The sequence below is a fragment of the Acinonyx jubatus genome, chromosome E1 (assembly GCF_027475565.1).
Source record: "Acinonyx jubatus isolate Ajub_Pintada_27869175 chromosome E1, VMU_Ajub_asm_v1.0, whole genome shotgun sequence".
Lineage (NCBI taxonomy): Eukaryota > Metazoa > Chordata > Mammalia > Carnivora > Felidae > Acinonyx > Acinonyx jubatus.
In genome coordinates, this window is record NC_069397.1 from 33,785,364 (window position 1) to 33,802,673 (window position 17,310).

Sequence of the window (17,310 nt, forward strand, 5' to 3'; positions counted from 1 at the left end):
GTGAGTTCGAGCCCCGCGTCGGGCTCTGTGCTGACAGCTTGGAGCCTGGAGCCTGCTTCAGATTCTGTGTCTCCCTCTCTCTCTGACCCCCCCCCCCCATTCATGCTCTGTCTCTCTCTGTCTCAAAAATAAATGGTAAAAAAAAAAAAATTAAAAAAAAAGAAAACTTTAAAACTTGCAAAATAATTTTTAAAGTACACAGAGGAATTCTAGAAGAAAAACTCAGCAACCTACATTTCATCATCTTCATCCTCTTCATCCACCCAAACTGGCTTCTTTTGAAATAGAAAATTATCTTTTGCTTCATTCTCCACTTCCGAGTCACCGGAGTCTTCCTGTACTTGAACCTAGAGATGACAAAATTGCCTTCAAACACGAGTTTTTCAGCAGACTAGTTAGATGTCTTGTAAGAATGCTTTGTAGGCCCTCTGATGAAATAATGGGACAATGCTACCAGAGCAAATGCTAGAGACAGAACATAAAAGCAGAGATTAGAGAACAGCACCATAAGATGGACGGGCAGGTAGGATGAGAGCACGCGGACATGCTGAAAGGAAAAGATCAAGTAAGACAAGAACAACAAAAGGTAAGTTGACAGGTGAGGAAAGGAGCAGGAAAAATCCGGGAACTACAGAAATCACGGGATGAGAGACAGATTAGCATCAAAAACAACGTGATTGAGGGGTGCCTGGGTGGCTCCATTGGGTAAGTGTCCAACTCTTGATACCAGTTCAGGTCATGAGCTCAGCGTTTGTGGGATGGAGCCCAATGTCCGGCTCCATGCTGACCGCACTGAGCCTGTTTGGGATTCTCTCTCTCCCTCTCTGCCTCTCCCCTGCTCATGCTAGCTTATTTAAAAGAAAAAGAAAACTTACACTCAACTATCAAATCTAAATCTAGACCATAGAACTCTCCCAGAAATGAGCTTGAGCTTTTCCAAAGACCATATTAGACATGTCCACTTGATTTCTTCCTGGTCTATTACCAGCCTATGATCCTTCAAAGCTCAACAAATCCCACCTCGCACATAATGTCCCTTTTCTCGACTATAAAACTGTCCCACCCGCCAGCATTTGTCCAGTAACAGTTCTCTACTTCCCAACTAGTTTTCTGCTTCTCTCATAAGCACCCAAAGGAGATTCTGGCAATCAATTGACACTGGCCACTTAGTAGGTCTGCATTCATTTCCCAAACTGAGTATTCTGTGAGGCTTTGCTGGGCCATCCTACATAAAATTTCACAGCTCTCCACACATACTCATCTTCCTTTCCCTAATACTTTCATTTTTTTCTCTTCAACACATGTCCCTGACATGTTTGCATTTTATCTTCTTCTAGTACACATGCTCCAAGACAGCAGGGATTTTTGTCAGGTTTTGTCCGTTGCTGTGTCTCCTCCACTGACTAGAACAATTTCTGGAACTCTCCTTGTCTCGAAAAAAAAAAAAAAAGTTATAGCATAAAAGGGATGATTACAAGTGTGCAAAAAAAAAACTGATAAAAAAGTGTGCAAAAGGAAAAGGGATGATGAAAAGAATGCAAGATTTTCACTGCCAGGAAAAGTACGTGGTCCCCAACAGGCTAACAACGACCTAACAGGCAAATACACGATCATTCTCAAAACTTGGCTAGTCAATCACTTGGGAAGCTGTTAAAACGCACATTCCTAGGCCCGGGCCCACGAATTCTGATTCCACAACTCCCAAATCACGGCAAGGTACTGAGGCAGGGGATCGAACGACGAGGAAAGAAACATGATTTGGGGGAGAGGAGGTGGGGCTGAGCCGCGAAAAAAGCTCGCGCCTGCAGTTCGCTCAACGTACGTGTAGAGCGCCTGCTGGATACTAGGCGAAGGGGCTGCCCCGGGGGCGGAGAAAGGCGATGTCCCCGCCCAGCTGAGACTTCCAGTCTGGCACCCGTCGGCGCCCGCCTTCTCGGGCGCCCGCCGACCTGAGCGCTCCCGGCGCCGCAGGTCGCCCAGGCTCCGCCCCCGGAGGCTCACCGCCCACCGCGCGCCCCGCCCGAGCGCGCCCAGTCCGCGCGCCGCGGCCTCCCTCACCCGCGGGCCCTGCAGACGCCGTAGCAGCGCGTCCTCGTCGTCCTCGACGTCGCCGAACACCAGCTCCTCCAGGCACCGCTCCACGGCCGGCTTGTCCTCCTCCAGCGTCAGGCGGTTCTGCTGTCGGAGCCGTCTCTCTTCCTCCGCCGCGACTGCGATCGCAGCGGCCGCTGTGCTCGGCCGGGCCGGCGGTTTCCGCTGGGATGAAGGAGCAGCCTTTCGGGGCGGCCCGCCCGGCCCTGCTCCAGCTCTCCGGTCCGGCTTCATTCGGCTCTTCCGGCCCAGCCTCACTCCGGTTCTCCGGTCCGGTCTCGTTCGGCTTCTACGTTCCGGCGGCATCGTTCGGTTTGAGAAGAAACGCAAGCGCTCACGTGGAACCTCGCTGCGCGTGCGCCGAGACGGTTCGGTTTCCGCGGCCGCTGAGGCCCCGCGGGGTCGGAAGGAGCCTGCGCGGCCTGTTAGCACGTGACCGACACTCTCTCCCTACGTAACGCCCACTCCCCTCACCAACCCCTCCCCGTAGGGGAGTTCCTCCGGGAGGACCAATCTTCCGGGTGGAGGGGGAAGCGGCGTGACTGGAGTGGAAAATTTTTTCCAACACAACTTCGCGACTGCAACTGATTGAAAGGAGCACAAGAAAGCCAGAGTATAGAGTGGGATGACTGAATCAAACTTCTACTTTTCTTCCTGACTCTGTAACCACTCGACTTCACACGAGCCGCGGTTGCCTTTCCCACCCCTTCGTCTTGGTACAGCCCTTGGAGTACGGAGCCTGCAGAGGGTCCCACGCTGGAGGAGAGAGAGAGGAGGGTATGTAGGGAAGTGGGCCAATCGGGGCGCGGGTCACGGCGCAGGCGCGCTGGGGAGGGAGGGCTATGCTAATGTTGTTGATATCCTGGGGCCACCCGAGTTAAAGGGGGGAAATCCGGGGGCTGCCGCAGCCGCCACCGGTCTGGGCCCAGCGGGGGCTCCCCTGTAGTCGCCGTAGTCCTGGGGAGAGGCGCCTGTCCCCAGCTCGGGGAGGGGGCGCCGCGGGCCCGGGGAGCACGGACAACCCCTACCCATGAGGCCCTGATGGAAAACACAAAGGATCTGGTGAGAGCCGAGCGCGGCAGCCGCTTTGTGTGCCAGGTGGGGGGGACGCCTGCAGCTCCCCGACCCCAGGAACCCCTGCAGCTCCCTGACCCCGCTCCCAGGCCTGCTTCTCCATCCCACGCCCCCTCAACCTCCAGAGTCCCCCTCCCCCTACCGGCCGTTAAACGATTCGGGGGGTTCCCCTCCCCCCACCCCTCAGCCCCGGACTCGGCGGGGTTCTCTCTGCTCCCTTCGCTCTTTGGAGGAAAAATTTTAGAAGAAAGTTTTTCTCTGCGTCCCGCCCCCCCTCCCCCTTCAGCGCTGGCTGGTGGGGGGAGGGAGACTGGGTTTGAGACTTTTCCTTTTTTAGCCGTCAAGGGTGGGAGAGTGGAGTCCTCACTTGCCCCGGGGGCGGGGGCTAGATTCGGGTGCTTTGCGGGGGAAGGTGCCTGTCCCCTCCGGGGCGAGTGCCGCGAGGCATTTCGCACGTGGAGGTGAAAATAGCGAAAGGGGGCGGGGTGGGCACGTGTGGGAGGGAGAGGTGGGAGTGGTGTTTTGGGCAGCAGCCGCCTGGGCCGCTTGTTTAAAAGGGTTCTAGGTCGATGGGCTTCTGGGACCGTTGCGTTCTCTTTTGTGAAATAAGAATCCTAACGTTTCAGAGTCGGAAGAGACATTAGAGGTCACCCAAAGCAGCCGTCCCCTCTGCAGCCTCTCTGACAAGTGGTAGGTAGTCTGGCCTGTGCCTAAACCCTTCCCAAACCTGACCGCTCTCTGCCGCCCGGGAAAGCCCTTCCGCTTTTCCAGCCGTTCGTATCGTTGTTCGCCTGCCCCTGTTAGACCTTCCAGTCTCATTCATGCCCTTGTTCAGATGCTCCCTTTTTTACTTCTCAAATTTTCTCTCACATCCTCCTCACCCACCCACCGCTCATTGGCCTATATTTTGTGTGCCAGGAAAGAACAGCAGGGAAGTGGAGGAAGGAGGGTTTGGGAGATAGTGAGGGCCAGCTGAAAACTTTGCTGGGTCATTTTTCAGATGCACTGGCTTGCATGTCTGAGGACGGTTGATATTTTTCTACAGGAAGCTTGGGAATTACAGTCTGGGATTTCATGGCTGTTCTCTGTCACTAGAGTGCATCTTTTTTGTACTTGGAAAACTCAGCTTCATTCTCTATGTCTCCTCTCTCAAAGCACATTAGCTTGTTGCCTAAATCACTCTCCCTAAGGATTCCTCAGATTGCCTTTGGGGATAGTACTGAAGCTGTTAGAAGCATCTCCTGGTGCAGACGTGGTCAGAGCCACTCCCCCCCTCCCCCCAACTTTGACCTGTGTCTTCCTTTCCAACCCGGCTTCCTTTCAAGGCCCCTCCCTCGCAATGCTCTCGTTTCTTTCTTTGTTATTTTCTTGTTATTTTCTTGTGCAGTTCTTACAGGAGATTTGAAGTTTTTGGAGCACTTTCGTATTTGTTTACAGTTTGCATTAGTTTTTATGTTCTTCATTTTCGTGTATGCTGTTTATCACTCAGGAGCTGAGATAGTTCAGTTTCTGCTGTTGTCAGTTAACGTTTTCCTAATGTTGTCCTTCAATTGGTGAGCTGTGCTGCCCCCAAAAGTAGTTTTGTTGGCATTAGAATGTGCAGGGCGCTTGTCATTCCTCTTCCTTGAAATGGAGTCAAGACTATATAAGATGTAGAAGTAATGAATCTGGTGTAAAAACCAAAGAATAAATTTCCTTTTAAACTCCCAGTGCCCTGTTTAAAATATTGAAACAACATTTTTCTCTCTCCCCCTCTTCTGACTTAGAGACTCTTGCTGTGCTCTGCCATGCTTACTTAGACTGTTTGTTGTTTTTTTTTTTTTCATTTGTTTACCTCAACACCAATGAGTGTTTAGAAAGAAAATAGCTGTCTTTTTTTGCACTCTTTCTCTGAATAACAAGTAGCTTCTATTTATATAGAACCCATCTCAGGGCTTCTGGGTGCCTTATAAATTACGTAAACCTGTCTTGAATAAGTATTTGTTCATAAGTATTTTCTATTGGGCCGTGTTTTTTAGCTTTCAAATTTTTAATTTTAATTTTTAGTTTAATCCAAATAGAGTTTGACATCTATTTCATCCACATGTAGTCACTAGAATTTAACATGGAAATGAATACTAGGTGCTGAAAAAAGCTGACAGAGCTGTGTAATTCTGTGTTTAAAGTTTTAATTACTATGGAGTCCCAAGTTATTTTCCTGCTTGCTTTAAACATGAACTGTCATGACTTAAATTGACTTAGGAGACATTTGCGTTCTGAACATACTAGACAGGAACAACTGGTTTTATTTTTAAAGAAGACACTGTTGTATTTTTTTTTTTTTTTTTTTAATGGGTGGTTACATGTTGGTGTCTAAACCTTCCTGCAGTTCAGTTGCTTCTAGTCCCTGGAGTTGTTTGAAAATATAACATAGTAGTCAAAAGAAGGTAGAGCTGTAAGTTGCAAGTGAAAACAACATATTAATGTCATAAATACGAAACCACTGGATTACTGAAAGCCAAGAGTGCTCAGTGGTTTGACCACATTCTAAAATTAGACAAGTACTATTTTTTGGTTGCTCCTTATTTCTCAGTTTTCATCTTTAAAACATTTGCTGAATAAGATGTAACCTATTCACGTTTATAATTTTAAGGTAAGCCAGTTAAAATGTAACATTAGTTTCAGGATTTCAAGTCCAAGAGAAAGGTAAAAACAACGGGTCAGTAGACGAGGAAGGAGTTAAAATGGTTAAAGCAAGCTAAGAAATGCCTCCGAACACCAGAGTATTCTTAACTGTCAGACACTACTCTTAGTTTTATACAAATTTGCAGATTGGTTTAGATTTAATCATGATTTTTTTCATGACCTTCCCCCCTGACATGCACACACACAAATGTAGACTTTTTTTCTTTCTTTGCTGGAACCGAGAAGAAAGGGTGGAAAGAAAGTAATTCCCATTTGAATAAAGCATGGTTTGAGGTGGGATGAAGTGACACAGTAAGAGAGGCACTAGCAGACTAGGTTAGCGTTTCAGTTCTGCCACTGACTAGCTTCATAGCACTTGTCAGACGAGATCCTGTGCCTCTGTTTGCTCATCCTCCCGTTGAAGGGCTGGTCTAGAATCAGCACTGTCCTACAGAAGTTTGTGCAGTGATTGGAATGTTTTATACGTGTGCTGTGCAGTATGGCAGCCGCTAGCCACATGTGGCTATTGAGCACCTAAATGGTAGCTAGTACAACAGAAGGACCGGGTTTTTTATTTTGATTTATTTTGATTTATTTTGATTTTTGGACACGCATATATAAAAGAGTGTTTTCCAGGCTTAACTAATCATTAAAACCACCTCTTGTGGCCCTTGCAGCAATACAAAACCTCTCTCCTGATGGTTAGCATTCAGTAGGTGTGCAGCGAGGCCTCTGTTTTTAACGCATGCCCCAGAAACTTTTTCAGATTGATTAGGGAAACACTGCATTTGAATATTTCTGAGCTCCCTCCTAGTTCTCACTTCAGTGTGGGTAACTTAGAGTGTAGTTAGAAATGAGCTTCTGGGAAAAGTTGGCAAACGGGCCAGGCTCTCACTCTGCTGCTTCTGACCTGTGATCTTAAGTTGCTTAACCGCTTCAGTCTTCATCTTTCTCACCTGAATGTGGGCCGAGCTTCAGCGCTGCCTCAATCCCAAGATTTCTGTAAACCAGCCAGTGTGTAAGAAACTAAGGTGCTATGAATGATAAAGTATTAAGTATCCTTCCCAAATCCCTTTTTCTTTTTTTTTTTATCACTGTTACCTATTACTACTCTTATTCTCATGGAACAGATTGTATGCAGTACTCATTACTTAAGTAATTTCTTGTTCTCCCAACTATTTCTTGTTCTCCGTAGTTGGCAGTCTGTGTGTAGGACATGCATAGTAAATCTAAAACATTTTTGTATTTTTGTTGCTTAGCATAATGATTTGTCTATATTGCTCAATAAATATTGGCTGATATGTCATCTATTGCTTTACTTTTAGGCCTCAAAACTTTAGTTAGCTGGTTGCAAATTATTTTATACACCAAAGAAATAATCCCCTTATGTACACATATGTGTTTAACCATATTTTAATTGTATCGTTATTAATACCCAACGGTTATTAGTGTTCAGTGATAATATATCTTTTGTTCGACCTGCTCCAGATATATTTTCAAAAGATAAACACCAAGAGAATATCTTCTTACATCAGTGTTTTTATTAAGTTTTTTTTTTTAATGTTTATTTTTGAAAGAAAGAGAGCATGAATGGGGGAGGGGCAGAGAGAGAGTGAGGAAGACACAGAATCTGAAGCAGGCTCCAGGCCCCAAGCTGTCAGCACAGAGACCAATGCAGGGCTCGAACCCACAAAACGTGAGGTCGTGACCTGAGCCAAAGTCGGACGCTTAACTGACTGAGCCACCCAGGCGCCCCTACATCAGTGTTTTGGGTTGTATCAAATCAACATCATGCTGAATAGTCTGTTTAACTTGTTTTTTGCCATATTTACATATTAATAAATGATCTCATTTGATTGCTCAAACTGCATTTGTACTACAGTCCCAGCCTTAGTATGAATTCTGTTATTTGTGATAGAATAGATAGCTGGTAATGATATTAAAGACCATCTTGGCTACTGCATTTCATATTTAATTTTGACATGGTCATCTTATTTTTAATTAGCTTTTCAGGTTCATACTTAAGGATTCATAGCTTTCTTCTGAAGAACTGAAAGCCCATTCATGTGAATTATTTTATTTAATCATACATCCTTCCTGTGTGGTAAGTGATGTTTTCCTTATTTAGAAGAGAGGGAAACTGAGACCAAAGTAATTGTTAACATCCAAAGTCTTAAGTGGTAGAACCAGAACTTGAACCCCAAAAGATAGAAATTTGTATTTCTTACATGTCCAAGAACAGCTTGCTTTTGTTCACTGTTGGATGTAGAATATTGTCCTCTGCTGTTATTCCCAGGGTACTTTTCAGTCTAAAAAGGTGATTCAGCATGTTATTGCTTTCAGTATCCTCTTGATTGTATCATTGACATGAATTTATTCTTTCTCATTGAACTTGTGGAAAACAGAAGCCCAGTAATCCCAAGTCCTCACCGTTTATCTTCCTCCTAATAGTAAGCTGAGCAAGAATAAATGCATTTCGGTTTAGGCCAGTGAATTGTACCCCTATGCCAGACAGCTTTTCACCTGATGGCAGAATGAGGAAAACCAGCAAGGGCTAAAGAGCTCTCTAGCTCCTACTGAGTCTAGTTATCATAGATCTCTTAACTCCTTCAGTTTTCACTTTGTGAGTTTACACATACAACTTTCAAACGCAAGGTTTTAGGAAACTTACGCTTCATGACTATAAAACCTAGAAAATTAGGTGGGCTGCTGTACCCTATTGGTTTGGATAATGGAGAGTTGATTAACTTATGAAGAGTTTAATCATATTGAAATTAGACTATTACCTGGTTGTATATTTATCCGTGCTTGCATTTAGAATCTCAAATATCTTCTGTAAAATTTCTCCTAGGAAAGTTTTATAATTCCTCTGTAGACTTTATAGGGAGAGAGGTTCATAAGGTGACAGTTACAGTAGGGAAATGAAATTCTGCTGTGATTTGTCACTCCTGCTTATGTTTTACCACTACAAAAACCTTGTTTTATTTTTTTCACTACAGAAGTATTATACATTTTTTGTTTAAACAAGGAAAATGGGGGCACCTGGGTGGCTCAGTTGGTTGTACATCCGACTCTTGATTTCATTTCAGGCCATGATCTCATGGTTGTGGGATCAAGCCCCACGTTGGACTCCATGCTGAACGTGGAGCCTGCTTAAGAGTCTTTCCGCCCCCTCCCCCCCTTTAAAAAAAAAAAAAAGGAAAATGAAAACTATAGAAAAGTTAATAATCCTTCCATCCCATTCTCACCCTGTTCATAGTTTAGCTGTTCCTTCTAGGATCTTCCTAAATGCATATACAAACAAACATAGATCTATCAATCTGTGCACATACCAGCACATATTGTTTCTTTTAATAAAAAGTGAGTCATGCCATTCCTACCTGCAATTTGCTTTTTTCCTCAGTACTTTACCTATTAGTATTTATCTCCCTACTGGTGGTTAGATTGCCTCCAGTTTCTCACTGCTACATTATTGCTGCAAGAAACCTTTTTCCACACAGATCCTTGTGTCCTTTGAGTATTTCTGAAGGACGGATTCCAAAAAGCAGAATTACATGGTCAAAAGGCATACTCCTGTTTTTGTAAGATTTCAGAAATAATGTCAAATTGTCCTCCAAAAAAGTGGCATAAATTTTCCCTCCTATGAAGGGTGTGTCAGGGCTGTTCCACACATACATTTGCCAATGCCAAATATCCTCAACCTCTCCATTTTTACCAGCTTAATGAATTTTAAGAAGGTGATTTACACTTCATAGAAATTGACCTTTATTTTTATAAGAATAATACATGCGCCTAATGTGAAACCATGGTAAAAGTGCCCCCAAAACAGGGTCCTTTATAACAATCTCTTTCTCTTCCCAATATAGCTCTCATGAAACAAGTCCTTTTAAGTCTTTAGCTTTTTCACCTAGAATGTATCTCCGTGATTCTGATTAGGCTTATATCACCCAGTGTATGAATCCTAGATATTTTGACTTTCTCTGTGGTGAGTGAGGAGTTTTCACATTTGCCCGAATACCAAGTAACATATTCTCCCAACTGCAGTTTCCCATCACCTTACACTCAAGGTCTCAAATAGATAGTAAACAAATGAACATGATTTTTCAGTTTCATTTTGAAGAGCAAAGTGCTAAAAAAAAAAAAAAAAAGCACACTACTGGAAATAGTTTTATTTGATCCTTGTTATCTGTGCTTACAGAAGTTAGCTGACAAACAATAATTAAAGGGAAGAAAGAGAGAAAGCAGGCTAAAATTTAACATAGGTTTAAGATTATTTTCTTGATTCATGTGGCTAGTGTTCATTTTAGCAGTATGACCTTGGGCAAGTTGCTTAGCCTATTAGAGCCTCTGCTTCCTCATCTGTAAAATGGGAGTAATAACATTTATGAGGATTAAATGCATTACTACACATCAAGTGCTTAGAATGTGCCTGCCACATACCAAGCATCTTGTATGTATTGTATTAATCATAATAGACCTTTACAAATCACTAGTAAAAACAGTCCAGTGAGGGATTTCTATGGAATTTAAAATAAACTCCCATACAGCAAAATGTGCTTCTGAATCAGATTTGATAAATATGGAGAAGACTTACTCTGTAAAACTGTTAGGTGATACAAAAAGTGAATCTGATGAGGACAACATGTTTCAAAAAATGGCGAAACCAGTATTTCTAAAAAGGAGTAAATATGTATGTGTAAACTTCAGTTTTGGAGAACAGTGGCAGCAGCCTGATCTAATTTCTCCACCCACCTTTCCATAAATCTATATAAAGCCAACAAAGAGTACATGTCAATCAGACACCACCCATGCCTTTAGCATTATTAATAAGCAGGTTATCAGGGGCGCCTGGGTGGCTCAGTCGGTTAAGCGGCCGACTTCGGCTCAGGTCATGATCTCGCGGTCCGTGAGTTCGAGCCCCGCGTCGAGCTCTGTGCTGACAGCTCAGAGCCTGGAGCCTGTTTCCGATTCTGTGTCTCCCTCTCTCTGACCCTCCCCCGTTCATGCTCTGTCTCTCTCTGTCTCAAAAATAAATAAACGTTTAAAAAAAAAAAAAAAGCAGATTATCACAACCTTCAGATTACCTCTAAGGGAAATAATCAGATTCCAGGAGCTCCTTCTGCCAAGTCCTGCGGGATGTGAAGAATGAGAGAGAGAAGGCTTAATGGTTTTAATGGGTTCAGTGATAGGGTTTTAGGCCATGGAACACTTAGATGAAGCACAGAGTATCGCTTCCAAAAGAGAAGACTCCAACACTAAGTTCCAAAATACTGAACACAGGTTTGAAATTTGGTAGTTTGCAGCTTCAGCCATGGAGAAGAGCTTGAAAGTAACCAGTGCCTCGTAGGGAAGAGGTGGAGACATGGCAGTGAAGAGAAAGAAGGAAAAGGAGAAACTAACAACTCTTACAGAAGAAGAAAGAGAAGGTAAACGTAGGAGTGTTCTGGAACCAGGAACCCTTGACCATGAAATAAATAGAAATAGGAAAGAGTGGAATACATGCAGACAGAACTATTGGAAAAAATAATGTGAATCAGAACATCTCAACTAATGAAAATCTTCCTCTCCCCCACCCAGAAAAACGCAGAAAAAAATTGACGCAACACTCAAAATGAAATAAAACGCCATCAAACCATTGGTTAGAGATACAAGGAAAAGAAAACCATGATTCAGAAATCTAAAACTAAGAAAGGAAAAAAAAAAAAACAGGAAGAAATAAAATCAGAGTAGATTACACTTAGAGAAAAGAAGAAGAAATCCTATCATATGAAGACTGAATTATAAAGTTTTCCCCAAACAGTAGATTCAAAGGCGAACATAATAAAAGAGATTGAAGCAAAGCAGGAAAATGGTCAAGAGAATGAAAATGAAATTCTTTTCTAACTGATACTTTAAATGGAAGAGGGGTCCAAAAAGTAACATGTATTTAGTGTCCCTCAATAAGGAAAAAGAATAGGGGCACCTGGACTGGCTCAGTTGGTAGAACATGTGACTCTTGGTTTCGGAGTTGTGAGTTCAAGCCCTATGTTGGGTGTAAAGATTACTTTAAAAAATAAAAATTTGGGGGGCACCTGGGTGGCTCGGTCAGTTAAGTGCCCAACTTCAGTTCAAGTCATGATCTCATTACTGTTCATGAGTTTGAACCTCATATCAGCCTCTCTGCTGTCATCACAGAGCCTGCTTCAGATCCTTGATCTCCCGCTGTCTCTCTCTGCTCCTCCCTGCCTGAGCTCTCTCTCCCTCAAAAATAAATATTTTTTAGAAAAACAAAAATCTTTTAGAGGCGCCTGGGTGGCTCCATTGGTTAAGCATCTGACTTTGGCTCAGGTTGTGATCTCACAGTTCATGGGTTCGAGCCCTGCATCGGGCTCTGTACCGACAGCTCAGAGCCTGGAGCCTGCTTCAGATTCTGTGACTCCCTCTCTTTCTCCTCCCCCACTTGCACATGTGTGTGTGCAAGTGCGCTCTCAAAAATAAACATTAGGGGGGGAGTTTTTTTAATAAAATCTGGTAATAAAACCATAATCAAGAAAACTTTCTGGCTATAGAGATCTAGATCTATACATCAGAAGTTCATACCAGAAGGTGAACTGCAGGCTATGTTTTAGTAAAGCTGTATGACTTTAAAGAAACAGAAAAATTCTCCAAGCTTACAGGTAAAAGATGAAGTGCCTTACAAGATCTAGAGAATTCGACTGGTATCACCTACAAAGCAAGACAATAATGTGGTAGCATAAGGAAAGAAAATTCTAACCAAAGATTTTATATCCAGTCAACTGTCTTTTGAATGTCAAGACTGTAGAAAACGTTTTAAACACGGACAAGAATTTAGAGAATACTGTTCTCAGGAGCCCTTCCCAAGGAAACTTAAAGGATGAGCTGCATCTAAAAGAGATATTTGGGAAATTTTCTGCAAAAAGTTTGACAGTATTTTACATGTCTTTTTGAACTAAGGTTAAAATCAGGAGTAGGGGTGTAGGTAGCAGAATGGTGTACATAAATGTTACGGGATCTGACAGTGGAAAGAAGGGAGCTAAAAAAACTAGGAGGGAAAAACTAGAGTAACACTATTGACTGTAGGTTAAACTATTACAAGGGATTAAAATGATACCATTTGAAGCTGAAAAAAAAGGTTAGGTAAGAAAAAAGATACATGGAAATATAAAAGAGGGAGGGGCGCCTGGGTGGCTCAGTCGGTTAAGCATCCAACTTCAGCTCAGGTCATGATCTCCTGGTTTGTGAGTTTGAGCCCCACATCAGGCTCTGTGCTGACAGCTTAGGGCCTGGAACCTGCTTCAGATTCTGTCTCCCTCTCTTCCCCACTCAGGCTCTGTCTCTGTCTCTCTCTCTCAAAAATAAACATACATTTAAAAAAAGTTTTTAAAGAAATACAAAATATTCAAAGGTAAGCATTAGAAAAAAATATATAAACCTTTCAAAACACTGCAAATTTAATTTAAAAGGCCAAAGAAAACCATCATGAAAAATCACGTGATGAATGTTCCATAATGCACGTAGTAATTATAACAAAATAATGACAGAATTGAAATCAAACATACCAGTCATATCAGTAAGGATTCCCTCACCAATAAAAAGATTTTCAGATTAGCTCAAAAATCAAACTCCAACAAACTAATCTATGTCAGTTATATAAGAATAAAATCAAAATCTAATTTTATAACATGAGATCTTTAAGACAGCGAAAAATAAAAAGATGGACAAAGATAAACCAAGCAAATAGAAGTAATATGAAAGCAGGATCGGCAGTGCTGATACCACACTAGAAGTCAAACCAAAAAGCATTAAATGACAAAGGAGGACAGCTTGTAATGCTAAAACCCATAATTCATAACAAAGACATAATAGTTCTATACCAAATACAGCAACAATCTTTATAAAGCAAAAATTATGAGAAATGCAAATCATAAAAAGCACTTGAAGTTGGAGATTGACACTGAACACAGGGATAGGTACAGTAGACAGAAAGTAGGACTATAAAAGATCAAAACTTAATGAGGCAGATTCTCTGGTATATCTGCATCCTAAAACCAGAATACTGTACATTCTCTCAACCACAAAATATTCACAAAAATAGTTTATACGTTAGGAAAATATTAGTAGGTCCCATATAAGAAAACAAAAAGCAAAAGGACATTTCCACTTTGAAATTTAGAAGCCTTCTGTTGTATGTTACAAAGCCTTGTACGAGAATATTCATAGCGACTTTATTCAAAGTAGTCAAATCTAGATGGAGAATGGATAAACAAATATTGTTAAAGTGCAGTGTTAGTAAAAAGCAATGAACCAATCATATGTGTAATAATATGCATAAATCTCAAATATGCTGAAAAAAATACTATGTTGAGTGAGCTAAATTAGTTATAAAAATGTCCGTGGTGTTATATTCTATTTAAATAAATACATGCAGGGACACCTGGGTGGCTCAGTCGGTTAAGTGTCCCAACTTCAGCTCAGGTCATGATCTCAGAGTTCGTGAGTTCGAGCCCCGTGTCCGGCTCTGTGCTAACGGCTCAGAGCCTGGAGCCTGCTTCAGATTCTGTGTCTCCCTCGCTCTTTGCCCCTCCCCCATTCGCACTGTCTCCCAAAATAAACATTAAAAAAAATTTTTTTTAAATGAGCATATGCAAAATTAACCAGTAGTAATAGAACTTTAATGGGGGAGGAGAAGGACATGGGAAAGGACATGAGGGTGCTTTGTAGAGTGACAGAAAAATTCTGCACCTTGATACACGTTCAAAATTATTCCTCAGTCAAGGAAAAAACCTCTTGGGTACAAGGAGTATTGTAAACAAGTTACAGAGTTTCTAAAAAATTATGATAATGAAAATCCTGCATATACAAATCTATGAAATACATGTAAGGCAGTGAGCAGAGGAAAATTCATAGTCCTAATTCTATCGTATTAAAGAACAAAATTCGACTGAGTAATTTTTTAAAAATCTTACAGACTTTATTTAGCAGTTGATAAATTGGCCAGCATCCAATCTAGCAGATAGAAAGGAGCTCCAAATTGCTTTACAAAGCAAGAGATTTTTATAGACCAAAGTGGAAGCAGGAACAAGGAAGTTACACTGGGCATTTTGCTGGTTGGTTTTCTTACTGGAGCAAAGGGAAGTATTAGAGCTGGGTCAGGCAATGTGTGCTGAGTGGGTGAGCACTGATAGTTTACATAAGCCTGCCTTTTTTACACAGAGGTGAGCATAGAAACTTGGTTACTAAATCTTGATTTACTGAGATGGCTTAGAGCAAATCTTAGGCTTTATTGGGTTACTTTATTTATTTTTATTATTATTATTGTTTTTGGTTTTGTTTTTGTTTTTTGAGAGAGAGGGAGAGTGCACATGTGTGTACATGCAGGGGAAGGACAAAGAGAGAGAATTCCATGCAGGCTCTGCGCTGTCAGCACAGAGCCTGACTTGGGGCTCAAACTCCAGAACCATGAGATCATCACCAGAGCCAAAATGAAGAATTGGACACCTAACCGACTAAGCTCCCCCCAGGTGCCTGTAATCTGGTTACTTTGTCACAGTAAAAACAAAAGAGTGAAAATAAATAATTCCCAGCTCAGAAAGGAAAAAGAACAAAAAAAGTAAGCCAGAAAAAAAGTGGCGTCTCAGTCAGTTAAGCATCTGACTCTTGATTTTGGCTCAGGTCGTGATCCCACAGTTGTGGGATCAAGCCCCATGTCAGGTTCTGGTCTGCCTGCGTGGAGGCTGCTTTAGATTCTCTCTCTCATCCTCTCTCTCTCTCTCTGCCTTTCCCCCACTTGCACACATGCACGCTCTCAAAAATAAGTACTAAAAAATATGTTAAGATATGGGTAAACTTTTGTGTACACTGGTTCTAAGAAAAAATTTTCTAAGAGTCAAAATCAAGTTGTAATAAAAGTAGTGATAAATATTACTGTGTTTACAAAATTAATTTCATGACCACTTTATAAGCAAAATAAAATTTTGCCATATGTTACAAAGGGTCAATTCCTAAATACAAAGAACTTTGAAAAAAATATTTAAAAGACGAAAAACCCTAAAGATAAAAGGACAAAAGAACACACATCACACAGATGCAGAAAAGAAGATACAGAAATGGCTCTGTGTAAAACAGCTGAGCACATCTTGGTGGTTAATACCATTCCCCACTGAAAAGAATGAGAGCTGCTTGGAGAAATGGTTGATTTCAGGGCTGGAATAATGTAGGTACAAAATGATCCTGGAATATCTTGATATGCCAGAAAGTCAATACTCAAAAATTGATTGTATCATGTGAAAATGATGCAGGAGCAAGTTCAAAAGAATGTGTGTAGTTTGATGGGCACCTGGGTGGCTCAGTCAGTTGGGTGTCCAACTCTTGATTTTTGCTCAGGTCATGTTCTCGCAGTTCATGGGATTGAGCCCCAATATCAGGCTCCACAATAACAGCACGGAGCCTGTTTGGGATTCTCTGTCTGCCCCTACCCACCCACCCACCCCCCCGCAAAATAAATAAAAGAAAAATTTTTTAAAAAGAATCCGTGTAGCTGAGTATGGGATAATTTGAGCTCCAAAATAAAATAGGACAGTAGTCGGGGCGCCTGGGTGGCGCAGTCGGTTAAGCGTCCGACTTCAGCCAGGTCACGATCTCGCGGTCCGTGAGTTCGAGCCCCGCGTCGGGCTCTGGGCTGATGGCTCAGAGCCTGGAGCCTGTTTCCGATTCTGTGTCTCCCTCTCTCTCTGCCCCTACCCCGTTCATGCTCTGTCTCTCTCTGTCCCAAAAATAAATAAACGTTGAAAAAAAAATTTTTTTTAATAAATAAATAAAATAAAATAGGACAGTAGTGAATTATAAACCATTGGGGAAGAAAAGAAGTATGAGTTGATACTGATAATAAAGGTAGGTAGGTAGGTAGGTAGGTAAACTTAAGGAGAAGATGGAAGAATTTTATGCTGACTGGTAAAAGTACTAGAATTACAAAATCATTTTTCAGCCATCACAGTAATGTTTGGTTTGGCAAGAGCTATTGGACGTTAAATTTAGGGATGGGATTGAATGGGGTGAGATTTCAATGAGAAACAATATTCACATACTTTAAAATATGTCTACAAGATTGCTTGCTAGTTGCAAGGAGAAATATAAGTACTGTGTAAAATTTCAACACCTTGAAGAATGATTAAAATTAGCATCAGCGATGAGGAACAGATAGGCATCTTTTGCCTCTAGATGTAATATTCTGAGAAGGTTATATCACTTATGTAGTATTACGGGGATACATAACCTGATCTAATGAGGAAACATGAGCCTCAAATGAGAAACAGTCTATTAAAAAGGTGGGGAGGCAGGGCGCCTGGGTGGCTCAGTCAGTTAAGCATCTGACTTCAGCTCAGGTCATGATCTCACAGCTTGTGAGTTCGAGCCCTGCATCAAGCTCTGTGCTCCCGGATCCTGCTTTGGATTCTGTCTCCCTCTCTCTGCCCCTCCCCTGCT

The 17,310-nt window shown here is 42.2% G+C and overlaps 2 protein-coding genes across 19 annotated transcripts in view; one reads left to right on the plus strand and one right to left on the minus strand.

Moving 5' to 3' along the window:
• UTP18 (UTP18 small subunit processome component) overlaps window positions 1–2,397 on the minus strand; it is a 41,610-nt gene extending 39,213 nt beyond the window's left edge. For both annotated transcript variants that reach the window (XM_027034157.2, XM_027034156.2), the window contains exons 1-2: window positions 2,059–2,397; window positions 235–347 (exon numbers count right to left, since the gene is read on the minus strand). In XM_027034157.2, the coding sequence (XP_026889958.1) occupies window positions 235–347; window positions 2,059–2,397 (452 nt within the window). The remainder of the gene's footprint in view (window positions 1–234; window positions 348–2,058) is intronic.
• A 329-nt stretch (window positions 2,398–2,726) lies between these two features.
• Window positions 2,727–17,310, plus strand: part of MBTD1 (mbt domain containing 1) — a 70,500-nt gene continuing 55,916 nt past the window's right edge. For 2 of the 17 annotated variants that reach the window (XM_053211942.1, XM_027034146.2), the window contains exons 1-3: window positions 2,897–3,153; window positions 3,792–3,855; window positions 7,835–7,933. Coding sequence is in view for 6 of the 17 variants with exons in the window: in XM_027034141.2 (XP_026889942.1) it covers window positions 3,133–3,153 (21 nt within the window). In the remaining 11 variants the exon portion in view is untranslated. The other 15 variants (XM_053211945.1, XM_015084949.3, XM_053211944.1 and 12 more) reach the window with 11 other exon arrangements.